This window comes from Vidua macroura, chromosome 25 (genome assembly GCF_024509145.1).
Source record: "Vidua macroura isolate BioBank_ID:100142 chromosome 25, ASM2450914v1, whole genome shotgun sequence".
Taxonomy (NCBI): domain Eukaryota; kingdom Metazoa; phylum Chordata; class Aves; order Passeriformes; family Viduidae; genus Vidua; species Vidua macroura.
The window spans coordinates 3132698-3159288 of NC_071595.1; the positions used below are offsets into that span (position 1 = coordinate 3132698).

Here is a 26591-nt window from a genome sequence, read left to right on the forward strand (position 1 = left end):
CCCCATGTTCTTGAACACTCCCGGGGACTGTGACTCAACCACCGCCCCGGGCCGCCTGTGCCACTACTTGACCACTTTTTCCACGAAGAAATCCCTCCTGATGTCCAACCTCACTCCGCCCTGGTGCAGCCTGAGGCAGTTCTCTCTCACATGTCGCTCTCCTGGCAGGGCGCGGCGGAGATCAAGTGGCGCCCCCTGATCCCCCATTGCCCCGGGCTGAGCCCCCTCAGCGCCCGCCCTACGGGTGCCTCCCGCGGCCACTCTTTCCCCCGCCAGAGCCCGCCGCGGCGGGGGCGGGGACAGTGCTCAGGCGAGCCAATGAGGCATCACTAGAGGCGTGGTCGGAGTGGCCGATTGGCTGATACGCCTGGAAGCCACGCCCCGTGCGCTTTGCCCCGCCCCTCGCCGGCGGAGGTAACGGTCGCGGCGCGCGGGGGTGGCGGGAGAGGCGCGGCGGCAGCGGCAGGTGAGGGACAGAGCACGGCCCCGGCCCCGGCCCCGGCCCCGGCCCGCACCCACCGGGTACCGGCACTGCCACCGGCAGCGCCACTGCCACGCCGGCACCGCAGCCCGGACCCTCCAGCCCGTCAGGGACCGGTCTCTCCGTTCCTCGTGGCCTCCCCCCGCCCCTCAGGGATGGCCTCCCGCTCCCCCTCAGGGACCGGGCCCACAGGGCCGACACCCCCTCACCGCCGTCTCTGCATCGGACCCTCAGGGACTGGTTCCTCAGGATCTGTCCCCTCACTCTACCCTCAAGGACCGGGACTTCCAGCCCGTCAGAAATTTACCTAAAATTAGGCATTTTTGCCTAAATTAACTCCACCTAAATGAACCATAATAAGCACTACATTGATGTAGAAGTGTTTCATTTTATTGCTGGGTAAAATGCTGTTTCTGGTTCATTATCGTGTTGTATTCCCAGTGTTTCTGCTAGGTTGTAACAGCTGTGTATATGAATGTTTTCTAGGTATTAATGTCTTCTCTGAGCTCTTTGAATCAGTTTAACAAAAATCTGTAACAGCTGCTAAGTGGGGATTGAGTGTGGGTTTGTAGAGACCTTAAATTTCCACTGTGTAGATGTAAATTGCACCTGCATTTTCAGAGACAGGAAATTCACTGTCTGAAGTACTCAGAGAACAAGATAAATCAACCCAAAACTCTGTGCAGATAAAGATTGCTATTCATGGCACAGAAAGGCTGATTTTTGAAGGACTTTTTTTCTCATGTAGTTGCTCAGTGACCTCTGCAGAGGGCAGAAATGATCTGGTTGGGAGTTAAGACTTTTAAAGAGAAATTTTTCATCTCTGTAGACACAGACTCAGCATGCAGGTACCGTGGTGACAGGTGCTCTGTGAATACCTGCCTTGTAGGTAACAGCTGGAAGGTGCTGCTGAATACCTGGGTAATGGTGCAAACAGGAATCATCCTTTCTCAGGCATAAAGAAAATCTACAAGGTTTTTTTTTTTTTTTAAAGTGTTGTTGCAAGGAAAAACCAGGTGTTATTAGGAGAAGAAGCTAATTAAATATTAAATGCTGTGTTACTCTGATGAGTAGCTGCTGTGTGCATCCCCTTTGCTTGGTTAGTGGGAATGGGGTGTGGAGTATACTCACTTAAAGTAATATTTTTATTCATTTATCCAATTCTCCAGATAGATAAGATGGCTGCTCCTGAGAAAGATCCAGACCTGAGGCTCCTGCAGAAGAATCCATCGGGTAAGGACAGTCCTTTCTCCAAAGCCCTGCTGCTGTCAGATCCTGTTTCACTTTCTCTGAGGAGACACATGGCCCTTGGAAGATTCTCTACTAGAAGCTTTTTTGTTCAAAAAAAGTCTTAATTTCTACCCTTGCCTGCTTTTTCAGCAGTTGTTTGATGAGGACTTTCTCCCCTAATCTGATAGCTGATGAATCTGGGAGAGTTCTTTAGAGTTAATGCAAAAATACCTCTTTAACTTGCCCAGTTTTGCTGTGCTGCTGCTCTTTTTAGCCAGAGCACCAGCTGGGTGTAACAGGACCAAACTAATCAATGGGAACATAATTTACAGCTTCTGCAATCTGTCTTCCTTACCAAGATTGTTTTTCAGTCTCCTGTTGATGTTATTGCGTTTGCCTGTGCTTCCTGCCATTTCCTTTTGCAAAAGATTTCTTTTTAACAGGAACACAGGGAGCGAAGCAAAGGGGTTTGGAGGCACTGGTAATTACATATGGCTTAATTAAAGCATAAATATCCCTGTTTTTCCTCTCCAGACCCCAGCACCTGTCAGAAGAGCAAGTTCCTGGAGAGTGAGTGGAAGACACCGACAGTGTCCCTGAAGTGCCTGAGCCGCTGTCCCAGCGCGGATGGGGGCATTGGCACCTCCTGCTCGGACAGCACCGAAGGTGATGGGTACCACTGGGTCACAATGAAACCTGGGGGGCACAGCCTGCCACTATGTCTGCAACTATTTAAAATCCAGGTGTCTGGAATGTAACCAAGTGAGGAGGACACTGGCTGTTTCCCTGAGCTTGGTTATTGTCTCACTGCAGGGCTTTTAACTGACTAAAAGCCACCTTGGTGACTTGCTGGTTCTTATTGTCCAGTGAGGGATTTATCAGCAAGTCTGTTGGGTGATTTCTTAATTTTTTTTTTAAAGGAAATAATTTGTAGGTGCCTTTGTGCAGAAGTGTTTGGCTCTGCAGTGTTAGAGCTGAGAACTCTGCAGCCTGGCCTTCAGCTGGGGCACACTCTGTGAAATTTCTTGTTCCAGCAATCCTTTCCACCTGTGTTTTTCACCTTTACTGATTATCTTTTCAGTAATGAGGGACTTTGTGGTGTTCCTTAAAACACTTCACACATCCCTGTGTTCCAGGGAGCCTTTGGAACGAGCTGTGGATCTCAATAAGGTGCCAGCAAAATGGAAGCTTTAGCAGGTCTGGCTGTTGGAAGCACTGCTAGAAATATTACACGAGCACATGTTTAAGTGTTCCATCAGGATAACAAAACAGCCATTTGGCAGCTGGGGGCAGGGGAGATGATTTCCTTTGGGAAATGACCCTTCTGGGCACTGGCCATGTTGTAAGAGCCGAGGGTGGCCTGCAGCCCTGCCTGCTGCTGAGGCACGCTGAGCTCAGTACATTAGTCAGAAATGTTGTTGTGAGAACCCTCAGCACACTCAAGGAACCGATTGCAGCACTCCCGCGTGACGTGCTGGTCAGGGAACTCGGGTTCCTGACAGTAACACCAGGGGATAAATTTAGGGGCTGTAAAAGGAAATGGTGCTGTCTCTTCCCTCTGCCAAGGTGAACGTGCTTGCAGCTGCCCAGTAGGATGGGGTTCTCTGGAGTCCCCAGGCACGGCCAAGCTGTGGCTGAGAGATTTTCTGCCCTCACTGCTCATTTGTGATGAAAGGATTGAGTGTCTTTATTGTGACAGTTCTCCTGTGGCGTGATTTTGGTCTTTGCAGAGTCTGATTTGGGCTGTATTCAAATTGTAGTGTTTATTCACTGTTGTAGCAGTGCTTGGAGGGTACAGACAGGTGGGAGGGTGACTTGTTGGAGCATCACATGGGGATGGGCCTTTGGCCAAAGCCATGAGGAAATAAGTGTGTGTTCCTAGGAGAAACCTGGAGTTCCTGTGGCACAGAACGTCTCGGGACACGGAGTGGGAATGGGCACTTTGCTGTTTGCCTTTCTCAGCCCTTGCTGTTGCTGTATGGAAATCTGAGAGTTGCTAAGAATAACCCCGAGTTCCTGCAGCCAGGTTTGGTGCCCTGCTGGCAGGACAGGAGCTCTGTCTCACTTCCTGTGGCCTTAGGTGAGAGCCATTGCTCCAGCTCTGGGACAGGCTCTTGCCGTGGTGTCCTGGAGGAGCTGGAAGGTCAGATCCTCGGGGTCAGCGATGCTGGAGGCTCATCATGGGCTCAGGGAAGGCTCCTGTTAGCTCTGCTCACGCTCCGGAGACGCTGAGCTCTGGGACAGGCAGAGCAGGATCACGGGCTCAGTGTTCAGATCAGTAAGTTTCAGCCTTTTTATTCAGTATCAAGGACTTGATTTCTAAACCTAGAGAAAGATAACATTATTGAGTCAAGATTATACTAGAGTAGCTTAAAAACAGGGATTAAAAATAGGGATTAAACTCGGATTCTTCCTGTGGTGGTAGGAAAAGGTCAGCAGGTTCCTGAAACTTGTAGTGAGGGGGAGCACAAGTGTGCCTGAGTCATGCTGCTGCTTAGGAGCACATGTTCAGTGGGAAAGGACCTGGTTTTAAAATAATTTTGGAAAGCTCACTGAAGGATTGTATTTTCAGGACTGTAATTAGATGATCTCTCTTCTTCTTCCCCTAGACTTTTGCAATTCCAGTAGTGGTTCCTCATTCCATCCCATCAAAACCCAGGTGACCATTCCAACAGCCCACGTTATGCCTTCCACGCTGGGTGCCTCGCCCTCCAAGCTGTGCCCTGCCGGGGACCAGGGCTGTTCCCAGAGCTCTGCAAAGCCTGCGGGGCCAGGCTCTGCCCCTGAGCGCCCAGGGCTCACCAGGAACGGCGACTTGAACACTGGAAAGTCCTCTCAGGTGCCACCCAGGGACCTCCTGCATCTCTGCAGGGCTTCGGGGGACAGTGGCTGTGAGCACGCCTGGCCTCCTGCCGCTGATCGCACTAGGACGGAAGGCGCCTGGAAGTTTGACACCCCTGCCATCGAGCAGACCCTTAACCAGTCTCTCTTCCTGGACAGTCTGTGCGCTGACCCTCTGCACAGGTGCCAGAAGTTCAACCCAAGCCCTGAGGCAGGGAAGGACCATTACAAAGTGCTGCCAGAGAGCAAACAGGCGCCGGGGGCCAATGGAGCCTGCGAGCCCCGGGACGGGCCGTGGCCCAGCGGGAGCAGGCTGATGCCAGCGGGACTCCAGGCCAACAGTTTCTATTCTAAACCTGTAGCAGCTCTCCCAGGCCGAGCGTGGATGCAGGAAGGCTGCACGCTGCACCCCCACCAGGGAGTCTGCGAGCTCAGTGCCTGGAAACAGCAGCTGGACAAAGTGCGGCTGCAGGTGGAGCAGATGCAGGTAGGCAGCTGTGACTGTGTGAGTTTGGAACCCTTCCTGTCTCTGTAGTCAGGAACTGTTGTCCCAGACTAAGGAGCCAGGGGGAAAATGTCTCCTGCTTCTGCCTGAGTGACAGCAGAAGTCTCCTAATGGTCTGTTTTTACAGCTTGTGGTGTCACAGGTATCATTTGACACGCTGTGTGTGCAGAGCTGCCCAGGATTATGTTACAGGGCTGCTCCACCTGCCAGATCAAGAACTGAAATACGCTGTCTGATAGAAACTGGGAAGAAAAAGCATGCCAAGAGGTTTTAAGCTGTGTCTAGAATGGTTTTATTCTGTATCTAGGGTTAAGAAAGACTTTTTTGAAAAAATGCATGAAACTAACTGCAGTTTATTAGGTGGAAACGGTTTGTTTACCCCCTCCCACCAGCTGTACCCTAATGGAGACAAATTGTTTCCAGCGAGCTAGCACAGTGATCTAAAATTATTTGTTAATCTCCAGTTGTGCTTGGGCAAAGTTTCTTGTTCTTGGACATCAACAGAGACTGAAATAGCCCTGCCCTGGCATGCAGATGAGCACACAGTGTGCAAAATAGCTGCAGCAGTGTTGCAATTACCCCTGTGGGGCACAGACCTCTCCCTCCTTGTTTTGTGTCCTCTTGCAGTTACAAAATGGAGGCACCTGCCCCCATTCCTCCATGTATTCCTCATCCCTGCCTGCACCTGACCCAGCTCAGTGGATCAATATCCTGAACTCCAATGAAAACCTGCTCAAGGAGAAAGAGCTCCTCATTGACAGGTGAGGCTTTGATACTGACATGTGGTTTAAAGACTCCAGTCCATTTCCACTTGGAAAGGAAAGGTTTGGAAAGTACCAAGGAAGGCTCATTTCTCAGTGTCCCTTTTGCCCAGTTAATCTTGTTTTGTTGCAAAGAACAATATAAGGACCTTAAGAGAACAACCTGAGCTCTTCTCTCCTCCTTGGAATTAGGACAATGATCCTGAAGGGCTCAAATAAATTAATTTTAGTTATGGTTTTCTGTGTTTTATAAGGGGTAAAGATTTCTATTCACATCATGATTATCTGGAATGTCAAAATAACTGCCTCTTTTGCTTAAGGACTTTTTAGGTGCTCCTTGAGACCTTTATTTTAAATTTAGTTTTTGGGACTTGACGCTGACAAACAACATTTCTCTTATCTAAGGCTAGTGGGCAGAAGCTTTTTGAAAAAGTAAGTCCTAATGAAAAGTACCTTCAACACATGGACTGTAAATACTACTTCTTCCTTACTTTGAGTCATCTGTTGTGTATTCATTTCACTGCTAAGCTCCAGAGTTACACAGAGTCTAGCTGGGTCCTCCAGAACATGCAAGGCTTGTGTGTTTTTTCTGTAATCATGGTTGGGGGAAGGCTCTTGAAGCTGAAGGGAAGAAAAGTTAATAAGAATTGTAAAAAAGGTCAAACTGTTCACCTTTATTTCCCTGCAGGTGAGCTCTGAGTGGCAGAATTCTGTTTCTGCTCTGCTTGTCACTGTGTGGAGCAGCAGGGCTGTGGTGGCTCTGTTGGTGTTGTGCTGCTGCTCTCTATGTTTGAGAACAGTGAATTGCCTGTTTTGTTACAGACAGAGGCAGCACATTTCCCAGCTGGAGCAGAAGGTCCGGGAGAGTGAGCTGCAGGTTCACAGTGCCCTGCTGGGCTGCCCAGCATCCTATGGAGACGTCTACATGCTAAGGATGCAGGTACAGCAGGTGCCAGTGAGAAATAGGTCCTGAATCCAATGGCCCAGACTGCTGCTGAGGTGTTTGCTGAGCAGGACTGTGCACAGTCAAATAATAAATTATCCCTTGTGTGGAGTTACCATCACCTCTGTGCCCCCTGAGATTGCCTTTGGTTGGATTAAAGCTGTGCTGGTGATGCCCACACCTGACAGCACTGCCAGGTGCTGTTTCAGATGAGGCTGAGGCATGTTTGGGGATTGGGAAGGATGAGGACACAGCCCTGGACAGCCGGGGGGCAGTTTGTACCCCCCCAAATTCAGGGGCTGTCTGTGCCTGCAGGAGCTGCAGCGGGAGAACACCTTCCTCCGAGCACAGTTCACAGAGAAGACTGAGTCCCTCAGCAAGGAGAACATTGAGCTGGAGAGGAAGCTGGCTGCTGCAGAGGTGGATGTGAAGCTGGTCCGGGAGTCCCTGAAGGAAACAGTGCAGAAACATGCAGAGGAGTTAAAGAAACAGGAAGAAAGGGTATGATCCTCTTGCTCTAGAGATGGGAAGGTGTGCTTTCTTGTCAGTGCAGTGCTGAGGTGAAACTTCTCTGTGGTGATCTGTAATTGCAGGTGTTTTCTCGTTTTAGACTATGGTTTACAAGCAAAAGCCTTTCCTCCTGCAGTTAGAAGCATTTCAGTGCCTCTTCTTTTAACAAAAAAAATCTTGTTTTTTTAATCTAATCTTTGTTTTTTTTATCTGCTCATTTATCTTTAGCTAAATGACCAGAAATGAGTTAAGGGGATCTTGTATTTTGGCATTGTGTGGTGTGCAAAAAGCTAAATGAGTGGGCTTACAGAAGGCTGAAGAATAAATAAGAAATTAAATAAACTAAACTTTTCTGTAACTGTCCCTGCAGGTAAAGGGAAGAGACAAACACATTAATAACCTTAAAAAGAAATGCCAGAAGGAATCTGAACAAAACAGAGAGAGACAGCAGAGAATCGAGACCCTGGAACGATACCTGGCAGATCTTCCAACCCTTGAGGACCACCAGAAACAGAGTCAGAAGGTAAAACTTCCTCTGAGCTGCAATGCTGGCTCTTCACATACTTGCTCAGGTGACTTTTCTATAGTTACATCTGCTTCCCTTTTGTTGCAGCTGAAGGAATCTGAACTGAAGACCACTGCCCTACAGGAAACAGTGCTGGCACTGGAAACAGAGCTTGGAGATGTCCAGGCTGCTTTCAGGGAGCAAGAGCTGCAGCTGGAAACCCAAAAACACAAGGAGATGGAGCTTCTGTCCACTGTGCGCAGGTAGGAACGAGGAATCAGCTTCATCTTGGCACTGCAGGAGTTGCTGCACCAGGAGGGTGATGCACAGCCCTGGCAGGTGGTGGGCTGGGATTGAAACAGGGCAGTACTGACATCTGACGTGAAATTAATTTCACTCCTCGTATTGTTTCCCTCCTTAAAACAATGGAGAGATCGTAACTAAAACTGTTTTTTCCCCATGGTGTTCTGCTAATTGCAGCTTGCAGGACAAGTTGCAGCAGTATGCAAAGAATGCAGAGAGAGGACCCCCTGCCCAGGATGGGGAGAGGCAGAAAATGGAACATGACTCTCTGAAGAAAGAGTGTGACTGCCTCAGGAAGGTGAGGGGTTGTCCCAGTCAGGAATCACACATTTTTCCTTCCACTGAGTCCCACCAGGCACTCGGATGAAATCGGGGATTTTTAAAGACACAATTGCACTGAAGCAGCAGTTCCTGGAATCCCAGACTGCAGGGTTCCAAAAGCTGTTCTTGGTGTGATAACCACACACTTCTCCAGTAATGCTGGGGAGAAGCTGCAGAATGCAGAAGAGGGGAGAGGAAAACCACAAGAATACAATGTCTGGTTTTAGCTGATAAATCTAATAGTGCCTTTTATCCAAGTCTACTCCTAAGAGCATCTGTGATTAGAGCAGTAAAAGGACAGGAAAGAGAAGGAGAGGAGATGCTGTCCTACTGAAGGAGAATTCCTGGTGGTATTACTGGATCTGGGTGGCCACTTCTGATGCCTCTGCTTTTAATTCCAGATTGTGGACAAAAAGCAGAAGAAGATGGAGCAGTTATCCTTGCAAGTCAAGGTGAGAGGCGATGGGGAGGGACCCGGACTTGAGAATATGCTGTGAAATTAGTTGGACTTACTGTGTTCCCATGGTCTGTTGCAGAACCTGGAAGAACAGGTGGCCCAGGAAGAGGGGACAAGCCAAGCTCTGAAAGAGGAGGCGATGAGAAGGGAAAATGCTCTGCAGCAGCTCCGGGCTGCCGTAAAAGAGGTCAGGGGGTGTTTGGAGTGCACTGAACAAACAATGGATTGTCTTTGAGCAAGGCCCTGAATTTAGTCAGCAGCTCAATCTCTCCTGCTTCCTGCTAGTCAGTTCTCCTGTCAGGGCTGTGAAAGGAGCTGTGCCCTGCTGGGAAGCTGGAGAAGCAGGTTGTGCCTCGGGAGTTTCATGGGGATGGGATGGAGGAGGCCGAGCTTGCCAGCTGGGGGCAGCAGAACAGGAGCCCAAGAACAGCCTCGGCTGAAGGGCCGGGCAGAGCCCCCTCCCAGCGGCAGCCCTCGAGGTAAAGACGGCCACTGCTGGGGTGCACCACCTCCTGGAACTTCTACTGGCCTGGGCAGGGACCGTGCAGCTTCACGGGGCACTCCCTGTTCGGTCCAGCCCCACGTGGCAGTGACATTCACTCCTCTGGCCATGGCCTGGCGGGCTGGATGCAAACCAGCTCCTGCCCTCGGTGCTCCCATCACAGAGCAGGAGCATTCAGTGTGGCAGTGCTGCCCCTGATGTGCCGTGTCCGTGTGTCCAGCTGTCCGTGCAGAACCAGGAGCTGATCGAGAAGAACCTGACGCTGCAGGAGCGGCTCCGGCAGGCCCAGCTGACGGCCCAGCCCCTGCCTGCTGACACAGCTCGCCTGGCCCAGGAGCTGCACGGGGAGCTGGCCAGCTGCCTGCAGGATTTGCAGTCTGTCTACAGCATTGTCACCCAGAGGGCTCAGGGCAAGGACCCCAACCTCTCTCTGCTCCTGGGCATTCACTGTAAGTACATTTCCTTTTGAGCGATGGCAGAACAAACCCTTCTGTTCCTGTGCTGTGGCACAATGAAATAACTCACATAGAGCATGGAAAATGCTTTCTGGGCTTCTGAATGCTCTTTCTGGGGTTGCCTTGCTTGAAAGATGCGTGTTGTAATAACTGAATGTTAAGTAGAACCTCTTTTGCAAATGTGAGTTGGTTTTTCTGGTTGATCTGCAAATGTGTGTGATCCCTGCTGAGAACTGCATGTGAGGAAACTCCCTTCTCTGACCCCACAGCTGTGCAGTACTCTGTGAAGGAGAAGGATGACCTGCTGAGCCCTGACGGACTGGCCAAGAAACTGGTGGAGGTAAAACAGCTTCACAAAGAGGTGGAGGACTTGAGGACTGCAATATCTGACAGATACGCTCAGGACATGGGAGACAACTGCATCACCCAGTAAAGAACACTCCCAAAGTAAGACAGGGAATGAAGACTTGAAACTCTCAGGAGTCTTGTGCTCCTACAATCCTAAACCTATTCAGCACTTTACCATCCCTCTGCTCGGGTACAGGATGTGTGACTTATCTGATCTGTGAGAAATCGGGGGTTTGTTGCCAGAAGTGTTCAGCTGCTGACTGGGATAATTCAGGGCTTCGGTGTCAGGCTTTGCAGTAGCTTTGATCTTGTGGAATGTGTTTTATGCTGTGTTTGCTGGAGCTGCTGTGGTCTCTGATGCTGGGAGATGAATTCTGACTTGCCTTCCAGGCATGTCAAATGCTGAACATGCAAGTGTGACAGTTAAAATAATGGCTAAAAGGAAATCTATGCCCTGGTCTTGCTGATAACCTCCCTGTGCAGGTCCTGTGGCACCAGAGGGTTGTCAGAGTGTTTGTGGAATATCTGGATTCCACAGGCAGGCAGGTGTGCCAGTTCCACTCCTGGCATTTGCATCGAGGTGCTACTGCCTTGGATTGATGGAGCAGGACCTGCTTTCCTCAGGTGATTCAACCTGTGTGTGATTCAATGTCTTTCAGCAGCCAGCATGAGTTGAGGAATAAAGCAACACTAAAAGACTCTGGAAATGATCCCTCTGGGCACTGTTACCCCAGAAGCCTTAAGCCTTTTGTCCCCCTGAAACAGCACTGGGAGTGGGCTGTGATTCAGACTGCAGAGGAAGTGGATTGATGCTGAAGTGCCTTAATGAGCTGGAAGAACCCTCTGCCCCCACTCTGCTCAGTGCCTAATGCATCCACTGGCAGGTGAGGGGCTGCTCTTCCCTCTTACAGCCTTTTAGAGCCGTCACAAACAATCCTGGGGAGCTCCAAGTGTCTGTGGCCCCTGCCAGAGCCTCCAAGAGCCTCTGTGTCCCTGGGGACACACATGTGCTTTACTGGGAGAAAGCCATACTGGTCCTGATGTGGAGGGGGTGGCACAGGGAGCTCTTCCTGCAAAGCAGTGGCCACTTGGGCTTTGTCACAGCCCTGTCCCTCCTTTCTTCTCTGCAAGTACTGGGATTTCTAAATGGATCACAGAGGGATCGGTTTCACTGTACCACCACCCTCCCTAACCCCAGTAACAGCTTTACAGTACTGAGTCTGAGGGTGGCACTTGGGTTTTCATCTTGAGTTAAGAGCGAGATACCAAGTTGTGACAGGGAAAAGTCCTGCTGACACTTGTGTTGTTCGGCTGCTCTTGGTTCGTGTTGGGGCTGTGAGCGCTGGGTTTGGCAGAAATGCTTTTGTTATTCCTTTGTGTTAAAATTTTTAAGACCAAATCTGTTTTGTTCTCGGTGTTTGGCCACCATGGGGGATGGTGGCCAGGAACTGGTTGGTTTGTCCCACACGGGGAGCACACAGCAGCGTCTGTCTGTCCTGCTCTTCCTGGCTGTTCTGCTCCTGGCTGTATTTGTCCCCTGGCTGCTGGTGTTGTGTATTGAGCAAAGCACATTTCCAGGGCTGTTTGTCTTGACTGCCAGGAGCTGTGCTGGCTCCTGCAGGTTCTTAGGGGGTTTGGGCACCATCTCCTTCTCCCCTTCGCTTTGGGGGTGCAAGATCTCGTTCATGGGTGCTGTGAGGGGACAGGTTTGCCCTCTGCCCCTGCAGAGGTGATTCTGAGATGAGATTACTGTGGCTGAAACCACCTCAGCTGCTGCCTGGCACTGTCCCAGCAGCTGGGCTGCCCAGGTCCTGTGTCCCCTCCGTGGGCACGTGTCCTCTCCTCATCGTCCTGCACAGCTGAGCCCCTCTGGCCCAGAGGGTGATCCTCTGTGCTGTCTGCTGCTGGTGCAGGGGCAATCTTGGGCCCTTTGCTACAGAACACCCCAGACCAGGGTGACAGGACAGCGTTTCCTCCCTGTCCCCCTTGTGCATGTCCCCCCGCTCCCCCGTGTTGTGCCCGATCCCGTTGGGCTCAGTGTCTTTGTACCAGCCTCTGTCTCAGCGCTTGTTTGTATCGAGTACTTGGAATATCAAATAAAGCTGCTCTGACCCACTTGTGCGAGGCCGTCCTGGCTGGGGATCGAGGAGCTCCGGGGCTGCTGCCGGTGCCTCTCCCGGCAGGGGCCGAGGCTCGGGGTCGGGGGCTGCTGCCGGTGCCCGGTGGGAGCGGTGCCGGTGCTCGCCGGTGCCGCCGGGGCAGTGGCCCGGGGCCGGCCCCGCCGAGGCCGCATGCCCGAGCCCGCCGGCCCCATTGGCCCCCGCAGTCACATGCCGGGCGGCGGCGGGGCTGCCGCTCCTCCCTCCCTCCCTCCCGCCGAGCCTCCCTCCGTCCCTCCCTCGGCCGGGCTGGCGCTGGGAGCGGCCGCGATCGCACCATGAGCACCCTCAAGGTCTACAGCACCTCGGTGACCGGCTCCCGCGAGGTGAGCGCCGGCGGGCAGGGCTGCGGCGGCCGGGGCTGGTGGCTCCGGGGCCGCTCTTCCCGGGGGTGGGTGTCTCTCTTCCGCGCAGCAGCGAAGACCCCCCCCGCCCCATCCTCGGTGTCCCCTCTTCCCTGCTCGCGCTGTACCGTCCTCATGTGTCCCCAAAGCCACCGCTCCGTGCTGGGTGTTCCCCCCACGCAGGCGGGGTCCGCGCCATGGGCACTGTGCTGAGCGCAGCTGGCACGCTGGGTGTGTGCCCCCCGCTTCGGGCTCCTCTCCATCTCCCCGTAACCTGCCTTTCCCCCCCGGGTTCCAGATCAAATCCCAACAGAGCGAAGTAACCCGAATCCTTGACGGGAAGAACATCAAGTACGAGCTGGTGGATATCTCCCAGGACAACGCTCTGCGGGAGGAGATGAGGGCGAAGGCAGGCAACCCTAAAGCCATCCCACCCCAGATCGTCAACGGGGACCAGTACTGCGGGGTGAGGCTCGTGCTCCCCGCTGGGGTTGGCACCCTGGGGTTGGGTGGTGTCCTTGGCTTGGCTATGCATGTTCAGGATGCCTTGTAAGTTATTTCTTGTGAGGTGCAGGTGCTGCCAGGATTCATGGCTGTTTGCCTCGGGAAAAAGGGGACCTAGGTGGGGGGCTTTGGGTGGCAGTGGGGCTGTGCCCACTTTGTCCTGTCATCCTTGGCACAACCAGCTGGTGCCAGGGCTGTGAACCAGTTTGTGCCATGGGCTCAGGGCCCCTCCTGCCTCGAGAGCGACCGTGTGGCGTTTCCCTGCAGGATTACGAGCTCTTTGTGGAAGCCGTGGAGCAAAACACTCTGCAGGAGTTCCTGAAGTTGGCCTGAGCCCTGCTTCCCCTCCCATCCTGGACTCTACCTGCATTCCTGAGCACCCTCATCTCCGACCACCTTCACCTCCAGGTTGTCAGTGCTGTCCTGGCACCATGACCTGTATCCCAGCACAGGGAAAAACCCATGACCAAACCTCCTCATTGCAGCTGCCTCCGACTCCCTCCTGCCTACCCCCAGTATCATCTCAGAGGGATCCAAAGAAAGTGTGACGCTCGCTGCTTGGCCCGTGAGCAAAGCTGGGCCTGGCTCACGGCAGCTTCCAGTGCCTCTGTAAACAGCAAAGCCTCTGGGGCTGTGCGAGGTGATCCTGGCCCTCAGCCCCCTCCTCTGCCTCACCAGGGAAGGGCTTAGGGCTGCGTGGTACTTCCCACTTCTCCCAGTTGCTGTTAAAATTGTAAATTCTGCTGCCTCACTTCCTTTTTTTTTTTTTTTTTTTGTCTTTTTCCCCCCTCTTCATCTCAACTGCAGAGATTATGGCAACTAAGTAAAGGGTGGGTTTTTTTTCTGTTTGTCTTAATTTAATGCAAAAATACTGCACAGAATTTGGGTCTGAGTGCCCACCACGGTGGAGCTGGGGGCGAAGGCTGCCTGGGGGAATGGGTGGGGCTGGAAGTGGGATCTGTGCTGCTCTGGCCGCCCTCCACCCTGACCAGGCTCCCTGGTGAGCATTAATGGCTCAGGGCTGCCCCAGAACAGCTGATGCTCCAGCTGTCCCATCTTTCCTCTTTGTGTTGGCTTTCTTGCAATCCTGGACCAAGTGCATTTTGTTTTCCTGCCAAAAAGCAAGTTTATAACCAGTGTCGTCTTCCGAGATGCTATTAAATGTTACTGTACCTTTCACAGCGCTACTCTTGCATTTCTTTTAAATTCGGTTTTATTTTGGCTACAGGTTAAACATCACCCTCCCTAAGGATTGTGAGTCATTTCCAGCTGAGTGGGTTGTACCTGCTGCTGCAGCCTGACACAAAGATCTTAACACCCTAGATTGCTGCTGCTAATCAAAGGCTCACAGGACGTATCTGAATGTCCTACGGCGCAGCAGTGACAGGTACCAGAGCATTCCTCTCCTCTGCGTGGTGACAGTGGCAGCCTGGGGCAGGGACAGCCTCAGCCAGATGTAGGAGTGAAAAACAAACCTTTGGCACAAAGAGTAGACCAGGATACAGAGGGGCAGGGGAAGCAGCTGCTCCTGAATCTGCTACAGGTGGAAAAAGGGGGAAGCTGAGGGAGAGCTGTGTGCATTGAGTCACTGCTCACGGGGAGCTGTGGAAGCAGCTGGGTTGGTTCCTGTGTTTGAGTTGTGCAGCTCTGGTCAGAGGGGTCTGGGAAGAGCTCTGAGCTTCCACAGCTACTGTGCCTTTGAAATCTGAAGGAAGTGGAAATTGCAGCTGAAATAAAGGGTTTTATTGGGAGCCCTTAATGAGGGCTGGGTCTGTGCGAAGAGGGAACCTGCCAGAAGGCCCTGCCTCACAAGAGTGGGAGTGTTGTCAGCTGGGAGTCAAGTGAGAGCTTGTCACAGCTGGAATGGGAAGAATGTGCTGGGGAAAGGGAAAAGTGCAGCCCCAGCCCACGGGACAGGGAGGAAGATGCTTTGTTCAGGGTTGGGCAGAGAGCACGGAAGGAGTATGCTTGTCTCCAATGTCACGGTGTCCTGTTGCAGCATCCAGCAGCGGGAGGAGGAGGGCGGGTACCTCCAGGCAGGCTGGAGCCTGGGCCCCGCTGCAGCTGGGGGTTGTCCAAGGGAAGGAGCTGTGCACGTACAGGAAACCCAGTAGCAGGGCTGAGCCGAGCCTGGCTCAGCCCCAGCACTGCAATGGCTCGAGGCCTTCAGGTTTAGCTCCGGCAGAGACCGTAGAACTGAGCCTGTTTGTCCCCTGCTGTCAGCGCAGGTGAGATCTGTAGGGAGCAGCTGTGTGCAGGAAGCAAACTGCCCCTGGCTGTGTATCCATCCTGCTGCTCCAGTCTCTGAGCACTGCTAAGCAACTGCCCAGTGCTGGGGTGAGGCTGGCACGGTCCCCTGGGCAGGGGGCAGCCTGTGTGACCCTGCACGGAGATGAGGAGCCAGGCCTGGAGCCCAGGTGAGCTGCTGGAAGTGTCCCTATGCTGGGACCCAGCTGTCCTGGGGAACAGCAGCCACTGTGAGGCAGCAGGACTGGGCCTGGCCCCCTCTGCCAAAGGGAGTGGCCAAATGACTGCTCCCAGCTCTTCTCCATCCCAGGTAGTGGCACAGTGAAACTGAATCTGGAAAGAAAACCTCTCCCTTCTTCCCAGCCAGGGCAGGTCGGGTAAGGTGAGAGGCAGCTCCCTCCCTGTGCAGAGCTGGGGGTGAGCAGCTCTTAGGCTGTTTGCAGCCCCCTCCCCTCCTGCTGGGAGGGGTCTCTCCTGCGGAGCAGCAGGGAGGCCCTGGGGACCAGCCCACATTCCTGCAGGCTCCTGGAGCTGTCCGTGTACACCCTCTGGGGAAAGGTGCTGATGATCTCATAGTCCGAGTTTCCACCCCTAGGAAAGAACAGCACAATCTTCTACTCATGGGATTCCTCAAGGATTTGCTGAGATGCTTTGACTGATCCAGCTGTGGTTATGCAAGAGCAGAAAAAAGCCCAAACTGCAGCCAGCCAGGCACGGAGCAGCCTGGCCAGCTGCACAGCTGCAGCAGGGAGGAAGGAGGCTCATGTATCCCACCAGCACTGAGCTCATCCTGGGCTCACACTAGGCCAGGCCTGCAGCAGGAGTGGGAAGAGGGGACAGCCAAGGGGGCCCTCAGCCATCTGGAGCTGTCCCCAACAGGCTGAGGGAGCCCTTGTGCAGCACTGGATGTTTGGGACACAGCTGGCTAAGCCAAGCAAAGGCTGCAGCTCAGCTTCCAGCACCTTGGGAAGGGTGGCACCAGCTGGGTGAGTGCTGGAAGGAGGCAAAGGCAGCGATGGGCCTGGATCTGATGGCAATTTTGGGAGGACAGAGGAAGTTTCTCTCCATTGCTGTGTGGCAAAGGTGGGTATGAAATGCTCTGAGCTTCTCAGGACCCTGGCACTGCTGCCTGGAGAGTGTCAGGTGGACACAGGGCTGTGACCCAGCTCAGGCTGATGTTTGAGGCTCCAGGACCTCAAGAACCCTTTTCTGGGGTCCTACAGAGTCAGGCAAGGAGGGGAGGGAGTGCTGGGCTACCTGATGTGGGCGAGGTGCTGGCGGAGGTCCCCGATGGTGTCTGTGAGCAGCATCCTCAGCTCGTACGTCTGCTCGCCACTCTCGGATCTGACGCGCAGGGTGCAGCAATCAGGGCCAGGAGCTCCAGCCTCCTCATCTGGCTTCACCCTGGGCATCAGAGAACCTGTCAGCCCAGGAGTGAGCTCCACTCAGCAGGTAGGGCCTCCATGACCAGACGAGGGGAGAGGAGTTTCATGTTTGGGAATGTCCTTGAGGTGAATGAGGCCCTGTCTGACCATGGGCACCCAGACCAACCCACTGCCCAACTGCTGCTGTGCTTTCCCAGCCTGAAGGTGCCTTGAAGAGGGTTATGGGCCTTTTTTAGCTTTTTCATTTTAAACCAGGGCTGTCTGGTAAGTACTTCGCCCTACTTCTTTGATTAAAAATTATCTGCTTTTTTTTTTTTTTTTTTTTTTTTCATTAGCTATTTGGGTCTTGGCTTGCCAGAAGACTGAGTGGAAAAGTGCTGTTAGTGAGACCTCCCACCCAGGCATCAGTTTCCTGGAGGGGTTCTCCATTTAATTTGACTGCAAAGAGCTCCTTCAGTGGTTACAAACTCATAGGCCTTGGCTTGCTGTCGGGAAAACTTTCACATAAATAAGTGACATTTTGAACAACAGAAGCTTTTTGTTAGAGATGTAAAATATGGTATATTTGCCATGAAAAATTCAGTGGTTTTCCCAAAGGACCAAATTTGGCCTTTTGTCTAACTAAGGCCTAAAAGGGAAAGTCCATTCCTCAACTCAACTCCCTGAACTAAACCTGCAGTGATGAAATGGGAGGAAGAGGAGATCCTGACAGGGCAGGGAGTGAGGGGCTGTTCCTGTACCTCTGCAGGGCAGCCAGCCCAGGTGTTTCCACCAGGATTTCCTTGCTCCTCTGCTGCCCATCAGAACCCTAAAACCAAAGCAGGTGAGTGTCAGCACTGCCTGGGCTGCAGGGAGAGCAGCCAGTGCCAAGTGCCATGTGTGCTCTGGTGCAGCCTCTCTGGGAGGTTACACGGAGCTGAGAGAGGCCCAGGGAGGGGGTGTGGATGCTGTGCAGGGAGCTGAGTCCAGAGCATCGCCCCTGGTCTCCTCCTGAGGCAGTTTGGGGAGCCCACTCGTACCTGTGGCGCTGCTCCGGCCACGCCTCGGGCACTGCCCACTCTCCCTCTATGCTGCAGGGGCTGGGAAAGCTTGTTGGGAACCTGCTCCCAGAAGGCTTTGGGACCTAGCAGAGCAGAGGGGAGATATGTCCATGTGTGACCTTTGTGACAAACGTTTTGCCCCCAGAAGAGGCAGATTTGGTGAAAGGAGAGAGCACGGCCGCCGACAGGGAGAGCTCTCGGCACCCCAGCGAGGCCCAGAGTGGCTCTCGGGTTCCTCTCTTGAAGTTGTCCCACTTTCTGCCCCACTAAATGTTTGATTGTCAACACCAACACTGGGAACTGTGCAGTGCACAGCTGGGATGCACAGCAGGCAGCTAGCTCTGCTGTGAAAAACTGGGACTATCACCATTTAACAGACTTGGACATTTTTCATCTTGTGAGGGTGTATTTGGAGGTGTCCGTTCCTTTCTTCTTGGACAATTTTTTTTTTTTTTTTTTTACTGCTTAGATAAAGGGGGTATTTAGCTTTAGCCTTGAGATGACTGAGCACAGTTGTATGGAAGCAGGCAGCTGTTTCTCATGAGGGATACATGTGGTGGGTTATTTAGTGATGCACCCACAGACCCACTGATTTCTGTCTCTGACTGTTTGACTTCCCAGCCCTATCAGATATTGCTTACACAGAATGCAAGAGTCTAGAAGCAAAATGAGGAATCTGTGGCCTTTGATGTCCCATATTCTGTTATGAAAGTCAGAAGAGAAACTGTCCCATATTCGGTGCGGTTACGGTAAATTTGGTTTGACAATATTTAGATTTTTGGAATGAGCTTGTTGAAAGGTGTGGTGTTTGCAAGCAGCTCTCCCCCCAGGCCTGCAGGGTTACCTCAGCATCCTTTGATGTGGTGAAGGTGGAAGGAGCCTGGCCTTTCAGAAAGGCACAGGACAGATGTGTTTTTGGGAACCTGCTGAATTTCTATTCTTTTATTACTCATCACATCCCTTTCTTAAGCAGGATTAATGTTGAGGGGATCCTGTGTGTGCTGCTGGCTCACAGCTCCTGAGGCAATGCCGGGCTCTGACCCAGAAGGGTTGAGACCCTCACATTCTGCTCCTACCGCCTGCACTGCCCTGGTAAGGTTTAAGAATCCTCCTCCTCAAGAACGAGCAGCATTTTCGAGGCAGGTTTAAGAGTTTACCTGGGATCTTGGAGGTTTCTTGCACCCTGTTGGATTCTGAAGTACCCACCACCTGGCCAAGGCCAGGAAAGCTCCCTGGAAGGTCTGGCTTCTGAAATACCACATCCCTCCTGTCAGTGACCTGTAAGCAAATCTGACTGTTGCACAAGCTCCTCTTGCTGCATCAGAGTCCAATAAACCACAGCGATGCCAAGCAGCAGTTGTAAACCCCAAATGAAACCAAGGATGTGCAGGTTCTAGGGAACCTCAGCCCCCAGAGCTTTGCACAATCCCCCTTCCATGTGACTTTCTAACCTCCACAGCTCCCAGCTTGCTCCAGCTGGCCCGACCTTGTCCTGTTCAGGCAGTTGTGCCCTGTTTTCTCAGTGGCACAGGGAGATGTGCCTGCTGACATTGCAGATGCACTCCAAGACCTAGATTTGAGTCCTCTGAGGCTCTCTGCCTGCAAATGTGGCTTTGGTTCTTTGCCATTTCTGAGAAATCAAAAACTGGGGCCCAAGAGAACCTCAGGTGGCTAAATCCATTTAAGCTGTGGCAAAACAAACTCTCATGACATCCTCTTTAAAAGGTACTTGTCCAATCTCACGTTACAAGCTTTTCCAGGGGAACTATTTGAGAACTTTTTCCACCTCCTATTTGTGACACAGCTCTTAATTTCCTGCACGTGCTGCTTCTCTTACAGAGCCTGCTGTGCTCTTAGAAGCCTTGTTCCAAGGCAGGTTCACTGAGGCACAGGAACCCTTCAACCTTGATGCTGAAACCCTTCCTGTAACGGCTGCTGCAGGTGCCCTCCCTGCTTCCCTTGGCCCCAGACACACCTGCACAGCACCACAAACCTCAGCCTCCCCTTCTGTAGGGACCATCCAGCAGAATCCACCGTGCCCAAGAGCTGGGTGTGGCACTTGCCTGCAAGGGGACACCTTCGGGGTAGCGTGGCTGCAGCTCTGAGGGGAAATAACCATCCATGATGTCCTGCAGGCATTGCTGAAAGAACAGGAGAGCTCGTGGTCACACCTCAGCCTTGCTGTTGAGCTCGAGACTGATCTTTCTGCTGGGCTGCTCCTGTTCATGGTGCTGTGGCCGTGCAGAAAGGTCTGCACCAAAGACACAGAATCTCCATCTCTAGAAATTACTGCACAGGATAAGAGGCGCTGTGGGGATGCAGTGTGCAGCTGGGCTCCTCTGCAGGACTGAGATGAGCTCAGAAGCCCTACCCCCTTTCCTGGGCCCCAGTGAGTGCTGGCAGGATGGCTCGGACTCCTCTCAGCCTTTCCATACCTGCGTGGCTGGGTGCTGGTAGGGCCGGAAGGCTCCGTGTCCCACGACGATCCCATTTCGGTACAGGGTCAGAGGGAGGGGCTCCGGCTGCCTCAGCCGAGCCCCCCGGGCCGTGTGCTCGATCTGAGAAATGCCCTCTCCGACCAGCGAGTTCAAATCCTTAATGTTCTCCAGGATTAAATCAAAATCAATCTGGTGTTTGCGAACAACGGCCTCACCTGTGGCAGAGGGATCAGAGTTAGGGGGGCAGGACGGGTTTATCGGTGTGAATTTGAGGTGTGTTCGAGCCCTGACACTGCTGGGCTGCCTGTGCTTTGCCCTTCACACGTTTGCAGAACGTGGTGCAACCTTTCGCTGTGGCACAGCCCTGCCGGTTCCCCGGGGCGTGTGCTGAACCGCAAGGGCAGGGCAGGGGCTGCAGCGCTGGGGCTGCAGCTCGGAGCTCCAGAGCAGCTCCTGGCGCAGCTCCTGGAGCCCACGCTGGGCTCCTTGATCCTCTCAGGAGTGCTGTGCTGTCCCTGTGCCGTGCAGGATGAGGAGCTGCACCAGCTGGGTTAAGCAGATTGAATCAGAGGATCAGGGCACAGGTGCTGAGGAGGTGCCAGTGTAAACAGAGGCAGCTGCCTGCAGCAGGGCAGGGACTCTGCCAGGATGTTTGTCTGGGGCTTTGAGGGTGACAGGGGGAAGCAGTAAAAGGGTTGTGACAGGACAGAGGAAAGAAGTCAGAAGAGGAAATGAGAGGAAAGGTCTTAGTTGAGTTGAAGTCCTTGGTTGTTCTGCTTTTTTTTTTTAATGAGTTGCTAAAGAATGATGCAGAAATACCCTCAAAAAGGGTCAGTGAGCTGAAACCAAAATTGTTTCTGCTGAACTCCCTCTGTCTCTCCCCTCCTGCTTCTAAGGGAAGCTGTAGTCTAATGCTTGCGTGGTGGTTAGGAAGCAGCATTGGCTCTACAGTCCAAATAATTTTTTTCCCCCTCTGTTACCACTTCCTCAGGAGCCACTGCCAAAGCTGCTTGGACCCCAGACAGCAGAGTCAGGTCTCAATTAAACCCTCACATGGTGGCTGGGAGGAAAGGCAAACAATACTCCCTGATGGAGCCAGGCTCTGTGGGTAAGTTACTACAGCTCCTGTGTACACAAAGCACCTGATTCCCTTTTCCACCCACTCTGTGTCAATGTCATTAGAGCAGTCAAGCCTCAAATGTGCAGGGTTTGTGAATTCTGCAGGAAATAGCTGCTCTGGGGTCTCCTCCTGAAGGGCTGAGCTAACAGGGACTCTCCTCTTCCCCCAGAAGGGTGTACAGAACACAGGTATATAAAATTAAACCTTCTGCAGAGCTCCTATTAGATTGCTCCATGTCTGTGTCCCTGAGAGGGATTGATGTGAAGATCTTGGCCCAGGATCCCAAATTCTGAAGACCCAAATCCTGAGGTTTTGATGCTTTTCTACTCTCCCTTCTCTGAGCATACAGTGGGAGCTGGGCTAGCAGCTTCAGGCAAGAGTGCCATGCTTTACCTGGCTTGCAGAGGTTCCCTGCTGGCAGCTCCTCTTCCTCCCAGAGGGATTCTGTGTCTCCCAGCTGGTGCCGTGCCTCTCCAACCCAAACCAGGCCATAGTCATTCAGGAACCGCTGCAAGAGGAGAGTCAGGTTGGCTTTGGTGACCAGAGCTCCAGAAAACGGGAAAAGGGAGCCCGAGAGGGGTCAGCTGTGGCTGTGAGAGGTGGAACAGGTTTGTCTTGGGGCTCCTTGGCCCTGGCACACAGACAAGACTCCCTAGCAGGCCAGTGATAGCAGCTCTATTAGCAGCAGGGAGAAGGGAGGAGGAGAGATTTGTAGTGCATGGGGAACCTCCCAAGCCTGCAGGAGCTGGGCATTCCTGCAGCCCTGGAAATCAGGATGAAGCTTGCAGGAGGCACAGGTGTTTGTGTGTTTAAAACCTTCTCCTGGCCTGCTGCTCAAATCCAACCTGCTCCTTCTTTGCTGAGGTGAAGGGTTGTGAGGATCAAAGGGGCAGCTTGGAAAAGGCCAAACTGGGACTGCAATGACCCTAAACCAAAGGAGAGCTGGCTCAGGGCAAGCAGAGCAGCCTCACCTCCATCTCCCAGACCTGGCTCTGCAGCTGAAGGCACCTCATTTCCAGTTCTTCTGTGGTGGGTGAGTCAGAAGCATCTGAGAAAGCAAGAGAAAGGCTGATGTTCCTATGAAGATCCTCAGGGAAGAGCTGTGGATCACCTGTGTCACACAGGTGCCCCAGCAGCACCTGCCTGTGCTCAGTGATCTCCCACCCGTGGGACACAGGGGCTGAATGTGACAATTCACCCTGCAGTGCTTTGACAACGGTGCTGACAGACTAAAAGACAGCTGTGAACAACCCCAGGGAAGTTTTAAGCCGTGGGAGCTGATGTGAGTGGTGCTGTTGGCAAGCACACAGTGGAAATTGCTTGGTTCCCTCAGCCTTAAGGAGCCCAAAGGGAGCAGGTGTCCACTGAAGCTGGATCCTGGAATCTTGGCTGGATGGCAGCACGGTGCAGCAGGGGGAACAGAGCACACGTCTGTGGCTTGACAGCCGCATTTGAGCTCTATGCTCAGGAAATGGAGAACTCACCACAGCCCTGCACACACGAGGCCGTTCAGCTCTGCAGGAAACGTGTGTGGGCTCCAGCTGGGGCTGGAAAGCTGCTGGATCCAGGGAACCGAGCAGGGGAAAAGACCTCCAGTGACTCCCTGAAAGTTGGGCTCATTTTAGAGTTAGGCTGGGCCTGGAATCCTGTGGAGACTCCAAGTGTGTGTTTGGTTCCTCCCAGCTGTGAGGAGCTGCTTCCCTGCTGTTTGAACTCTGCAGTGTTTACTGCTCTTCTGCCCATCCTCGGCTGCCTGTGGTTGGCTTCACACCCATGGAAACTTAGAAACCCATAGAAAAACAGCTCAGGGTGTTTTGCAGCAGAGTAACAGACTCAAAGTGCAGCTCTGCCCTGGGAAATGGCCCCTCTGTGCAGCTGCCACCTCTCACCGAGGAGGCTCATGGCTTTTGGAGCCAAGGACAGCCCAGCTGGCCCCAGGCCTGCTCTGCTGCCCTGCCCAGAGCACTGTAGCTCTCCCACAGGTGCCAAAGGTAGAACAATTTTTACCTTCCCCTTCCTGAAGAGCCTTTATCTTCTCCTGGAGCTCGGCGATCCTCCTGTCCTTTAGGGGCAGAACAATGGCCTGGGTCAGTTCCTGGGCCTCAGCCCCTCCAGGCACAGCTGGTGCAGCTCCTCTCACCCCACCCAGCACAGGCCAAAGGGTCAGAAGGGATGAATCACCCCACAAACACCTTAATGAGACTCAGACGAGGGCTGGGATAAATAAGAGCTCCAGGAGTGGGTGACCCATCTCCCAGTCCTCCATCTGCACCAGGTGCTCCTGCTCAGACCTGCGGGGAGGGGCTGGTCTAGGAACTAAACCAGCATCTCTGCAGCCACTTCTTAAAAAAAAAAAAAAAAAAAAAAAAAACGAACCGAACAAAAAAAGCTATTTATTCTAAGATTTTAAAGGGTATTTATTCCAGTCAGTGATGCAGAGAGAGCTGCTCCAGGATGACTCTGCTGTAAGCAGCTGCTGTTTCAGAAGACAAAAGGGGGCATGTACCACCGCAGGAGGGGGAAAAAAAAAGAAATTCTGAAGCCAAAGAGGTGCTGATCTTAGTGCCAAGGTGCAGCAGTCACTGCTGCAAGAAGTCCCAGCAGGGACTGTCCCCTCTGCCACCCCAAGGCCTGATCCCACTGCTCTGTTGCTTTGTAAAGGGCTCATTTGGGTGACTAACAGCAGGCCACAGATGGACTTCTGAGCCCACACAAGGTCTAAGAGGTGGAACTCCTGTGGCAGGGGACAGAGCAGGCTCAGCAAGAGGCTGACTTTTACCTTCAGCTCGATTTCTTGTGCTTGTTTCTCTATTTTTTGTTCCAACAGAGAGATTTTTTCCACCAGAGAGGACATGAGCTCCACATCAGCATGAGCTGCACCTGAAATCACAAATACCTGTGAGCAGGGTTCCTGGTGTGCCACAGCAGGGAGGACTTTTCGGGTAGAAATCCCTTAGTTCCTGGTTGTGTGTGCAAGAGCGGAGCCACAGGACGGGGTCTGACCTGGGGTGTCATCGAAAAACTGATGGGGCAGAACCCCCAGATCCCTCGGGGGCTTTACCCTCCATGCTCTTTCTCAGTGTTGCCCCCGGAGCAGGAGCGGAGGGTGCCTGGCAGGGACTCCTTGGCCCAGGCCTGGCCTCGCCTGAAAACTCACCCCCCGCCGCCATCTTGTTGACAGCCGGTTGCCACGGCGACGCGGGGCCCACTGCGATTGGTCCGGCGCCGGTCACGCGGTGGGCGCTGTAGTCACCGGGAACTACAATTCCCAGCATGCACCGCGCTCGTTCTCCCGGGATACCGGCACGGGGACAGGACCGACAGTGGGTCCCATTTTTCTCTTCAGCCCCCCTCCGGACACACCCATCAGCCTGGCCTGGGGCTCCTCACGCCGCGGAGCTTCTCCCGATTCCCTCACCTGCTTCCTCGGTCTCTGTTTTCTCACCTGGGCCCCACTCTTGGCCTCGCTGATGCCCTGAGCTCCCCCCATCCCAGCGCCTGTCACCATCCCGGGAGCCTTTCCTGGGTGTCCCCCATCCCACCTGCTGCTCTCCAGGGAGCTCGGCCTCGCCAGCTGGAGGCAAGCGGGACAGGCCAATTATCCCCCCAATTTTACCTCCTTTGGTGCGGCGTGCACAGAACCACAGACGGGTTTGGGCTCCAGGGACCCCAAAGCTCATCTCATCCCACCCCCTGCCATGGGCAGGGACACCTTCCACTGGCCCAAGTTGCTCCAAACCCTGTACAACCCGGCCTTGGACACTGCCAGGGATGTTGGCTGTGCTCAAGTAATTTCTACTTGCCCAAGGAGCAAAACTGAGCTAAATTTGGTGAAGCTTTTCTGCAGAAGAGCCCTCGGCTCAGGGTGGAAGCTGACGAGGAACTCACCATGACGTGCTTCACCAGCACGAACCCAGACAGCAGGTGTGTGTTCTCAGCACGTTCCAGTGACTTTATTCATTTCAAACCATTTTAAAATAACCAGATCCCTTTCATTTCCTGTGCTGCAGGGTGAAGGAGCTCAGAGATCTGCTGTGAGCAGATGGAGCTGGGGGGTTAAAGGAGGCATTTCCCTCTTTATTTAGGATCTGTAGCTGAAATCCCAAGGGACACCTTGGCTCCAGCTCCACCTGGAGGGAAGGAGGTTTGTTCCTTCCAACCTGGGCTGCAATTTGCAAACCCTCCCGGTGATCCAGGGAGGGTTTCAGTCACTCTTAGTCCTTGGTGGGTGTGAGGACAGAGAGGCCCCAGGGAGAAGCAGAGCCTGAGGGGTTTCAGCCTTTCCTTCAACTTTTTATTTGGGGACGCACCATTGCTTCTTTTTACCTACTTCCAAAAAACCCCCACCGTAGTGGGGAATTTTATTTTTATCACTTTTATCTGTTTCTCCACTGCTTCCAGCCATGGTTGGCATCCTGGGCTCATCCCTTTACACCTTTCTGTCTTATTTTGCCACTTTAAGTCTTTAAGCTCTACTCGGTGACTCCAGGAGAGCTGAAAATTTCTCTGCTCTGTCACTCATCACTGCCATGCCACGGAGCAGGGAGCTGCTCCCGTGCCAGGGCATGCAGAGGAGCAGCTCCATGGGCTGGAGATCCCAACTCCACGCCCCGCACCTTTTTCCTCCCAGCGCAGGCAGCAGCTGCAACTTCCCCAAACTGCGCCGGTCTCGCCGGCTTTTGGGGAAGGGAGGCGCGATTGGGTGAGCGGTGCCACCGCCGGGCTTAAAGGCTCGGAGCAGACGAGGAAGCGCCACGGGCAGTGTCACAGCCCCGCCGAGCCCCGGCCATGCCGCCCCTCCAGCGTGCCCGCCTGCTTGCCCTGCTCGCCCTGCTCGTGCTGTGCCTGGTAAGGACGAGCCCTGGGTCCCAGCTCTGCCCAGCCTGGGGAGGGCTCAGGCACGGGGGGGAATCTCTGCTTCCAGCTGAAAACCTCCATTTTTGGTTTTCTCTTTGGCTTTAAGCGCTGTGGTCTCACCGGGAGCTTTGTGCTGTGCTCTGGAAGGTCCAAACTCTTCCATGTGGTGCTTTTTTAATGCTTTTCTTTGCCTTGAGGGCACCACTCACCTCTATAACCCTGGCAGAGCTCTCCAGCCCATCTTCCAGCCTCTCCTTTGCCCGCTGGCCGTGCCTGCGGTGGGGATGCTGGGCTGGAGGGGCTGGTGGACACGCGCTTGTGGTTTCCTCTGGATG

General features: G+C 53.5%; 3 protein-coding genes across 6 annotated transcripts; 2 read left to right on the forward strand and 1 right to left on the reverse strand.

Annotated features, from left to right (window-relative positions):
• The first annotated feature begins 395 nt into the window (after positions 1-395).
• CEP85 (centrosomal protein 85) lies at positions 396-13049 on the forward strand. Of its 2 annotated transcripts, XM_053998636.1 has the most exons (15): positions 396-466; positions 1651-1714; positions 2246-2377; positions 4321-5039; positions 5685-5818; positions 6641-6758; positions 7077-7262; positions 7642-7794; positions 7885-8039; positions 8257-8377; positions 8802-8852; positions 8937-9044; positions 9580-9808; positions 10084-10261; positions 12964-13049. In XM_053998636.1, the coding sequence occupies exons 2-14, from the start codon at positions 1660-1662 to the stop codon at positions 10245-10247; spliced, it is 2325 nt and encodes a 774-aa protein (XP_053854611.1). In that variant the 5' UTR covers positions 396-466; positions 1651-1659; the 3' UTR covers positions 10248-10261; positions 12964-13049. The 2 variants fall into 2 exon arrangements, with proteins under 2 accessions (XP_053854611.1, XP_053854610.1); XM_053998635.1 differs by lacking the exon at positions 12964-13049 and having other exon boundaries at positions 10084-12277.
• Positions 12428-14348, forward strand: SH3BGRL3 (SH3 domain binding glutamate rich protein like 3). Its single transcript, XM_053998640.1, is given in 4 exon segments — positions 12428-12571; positions 12574-12647; positions 12964-13131; positions 13437-14348. Coding segments are annotated over 4 exon segments (426 nt in total). The 5' UTR covers positions 12428-12453; the 3' UTR covers positions 13503-14348.
• A 542-nt stretch (positions 14349-14890) lies between these two features.
• Positions 14891-24752, reverse strand: UBXN11 (UBX domain protein 11). 3 transcript variants are annotated; one of them, XM_053998637.1, is made up of 12 exons: positions 24557-24752; positions 24179-24279; positions 23407-23461; positions 22371-22447; positions 21793-21907; positions 20277-20494; positions 19905-19982; positions 18999-19119; positions 17821-17924; positions 17542-17609; positions 16674-16820; positions 14891-16007 (listed from the first exon to the last, which is right to left on the reverse strand). In XM_053998637.1, exons 1-12 carry the CDS (start codon positions 24672-24674, stop codon positions 15845-15847), a joined length of 1365 nt encoding a protein of 454 aa, XP_053854612.1. In that variant the 5' UTR covers positions 24675-24752; the 3' UTR covers positions 14891-15844. The 3 variants fall into 3 exon arrangements, with proteins under 3 accessions (XP_053854612.1, XP_053854614.1, XP_053854613.1); XM_053998639.1 differs by lacking the exon at positions 24557-24752 and adding an exon at positions 24403-24550; XM_053998638.1 differs by having other exon boundaries at positions 16005-16080.
• Between the last annotated feature and the right edge of the window lie 1839 nt (positions 24753-26591).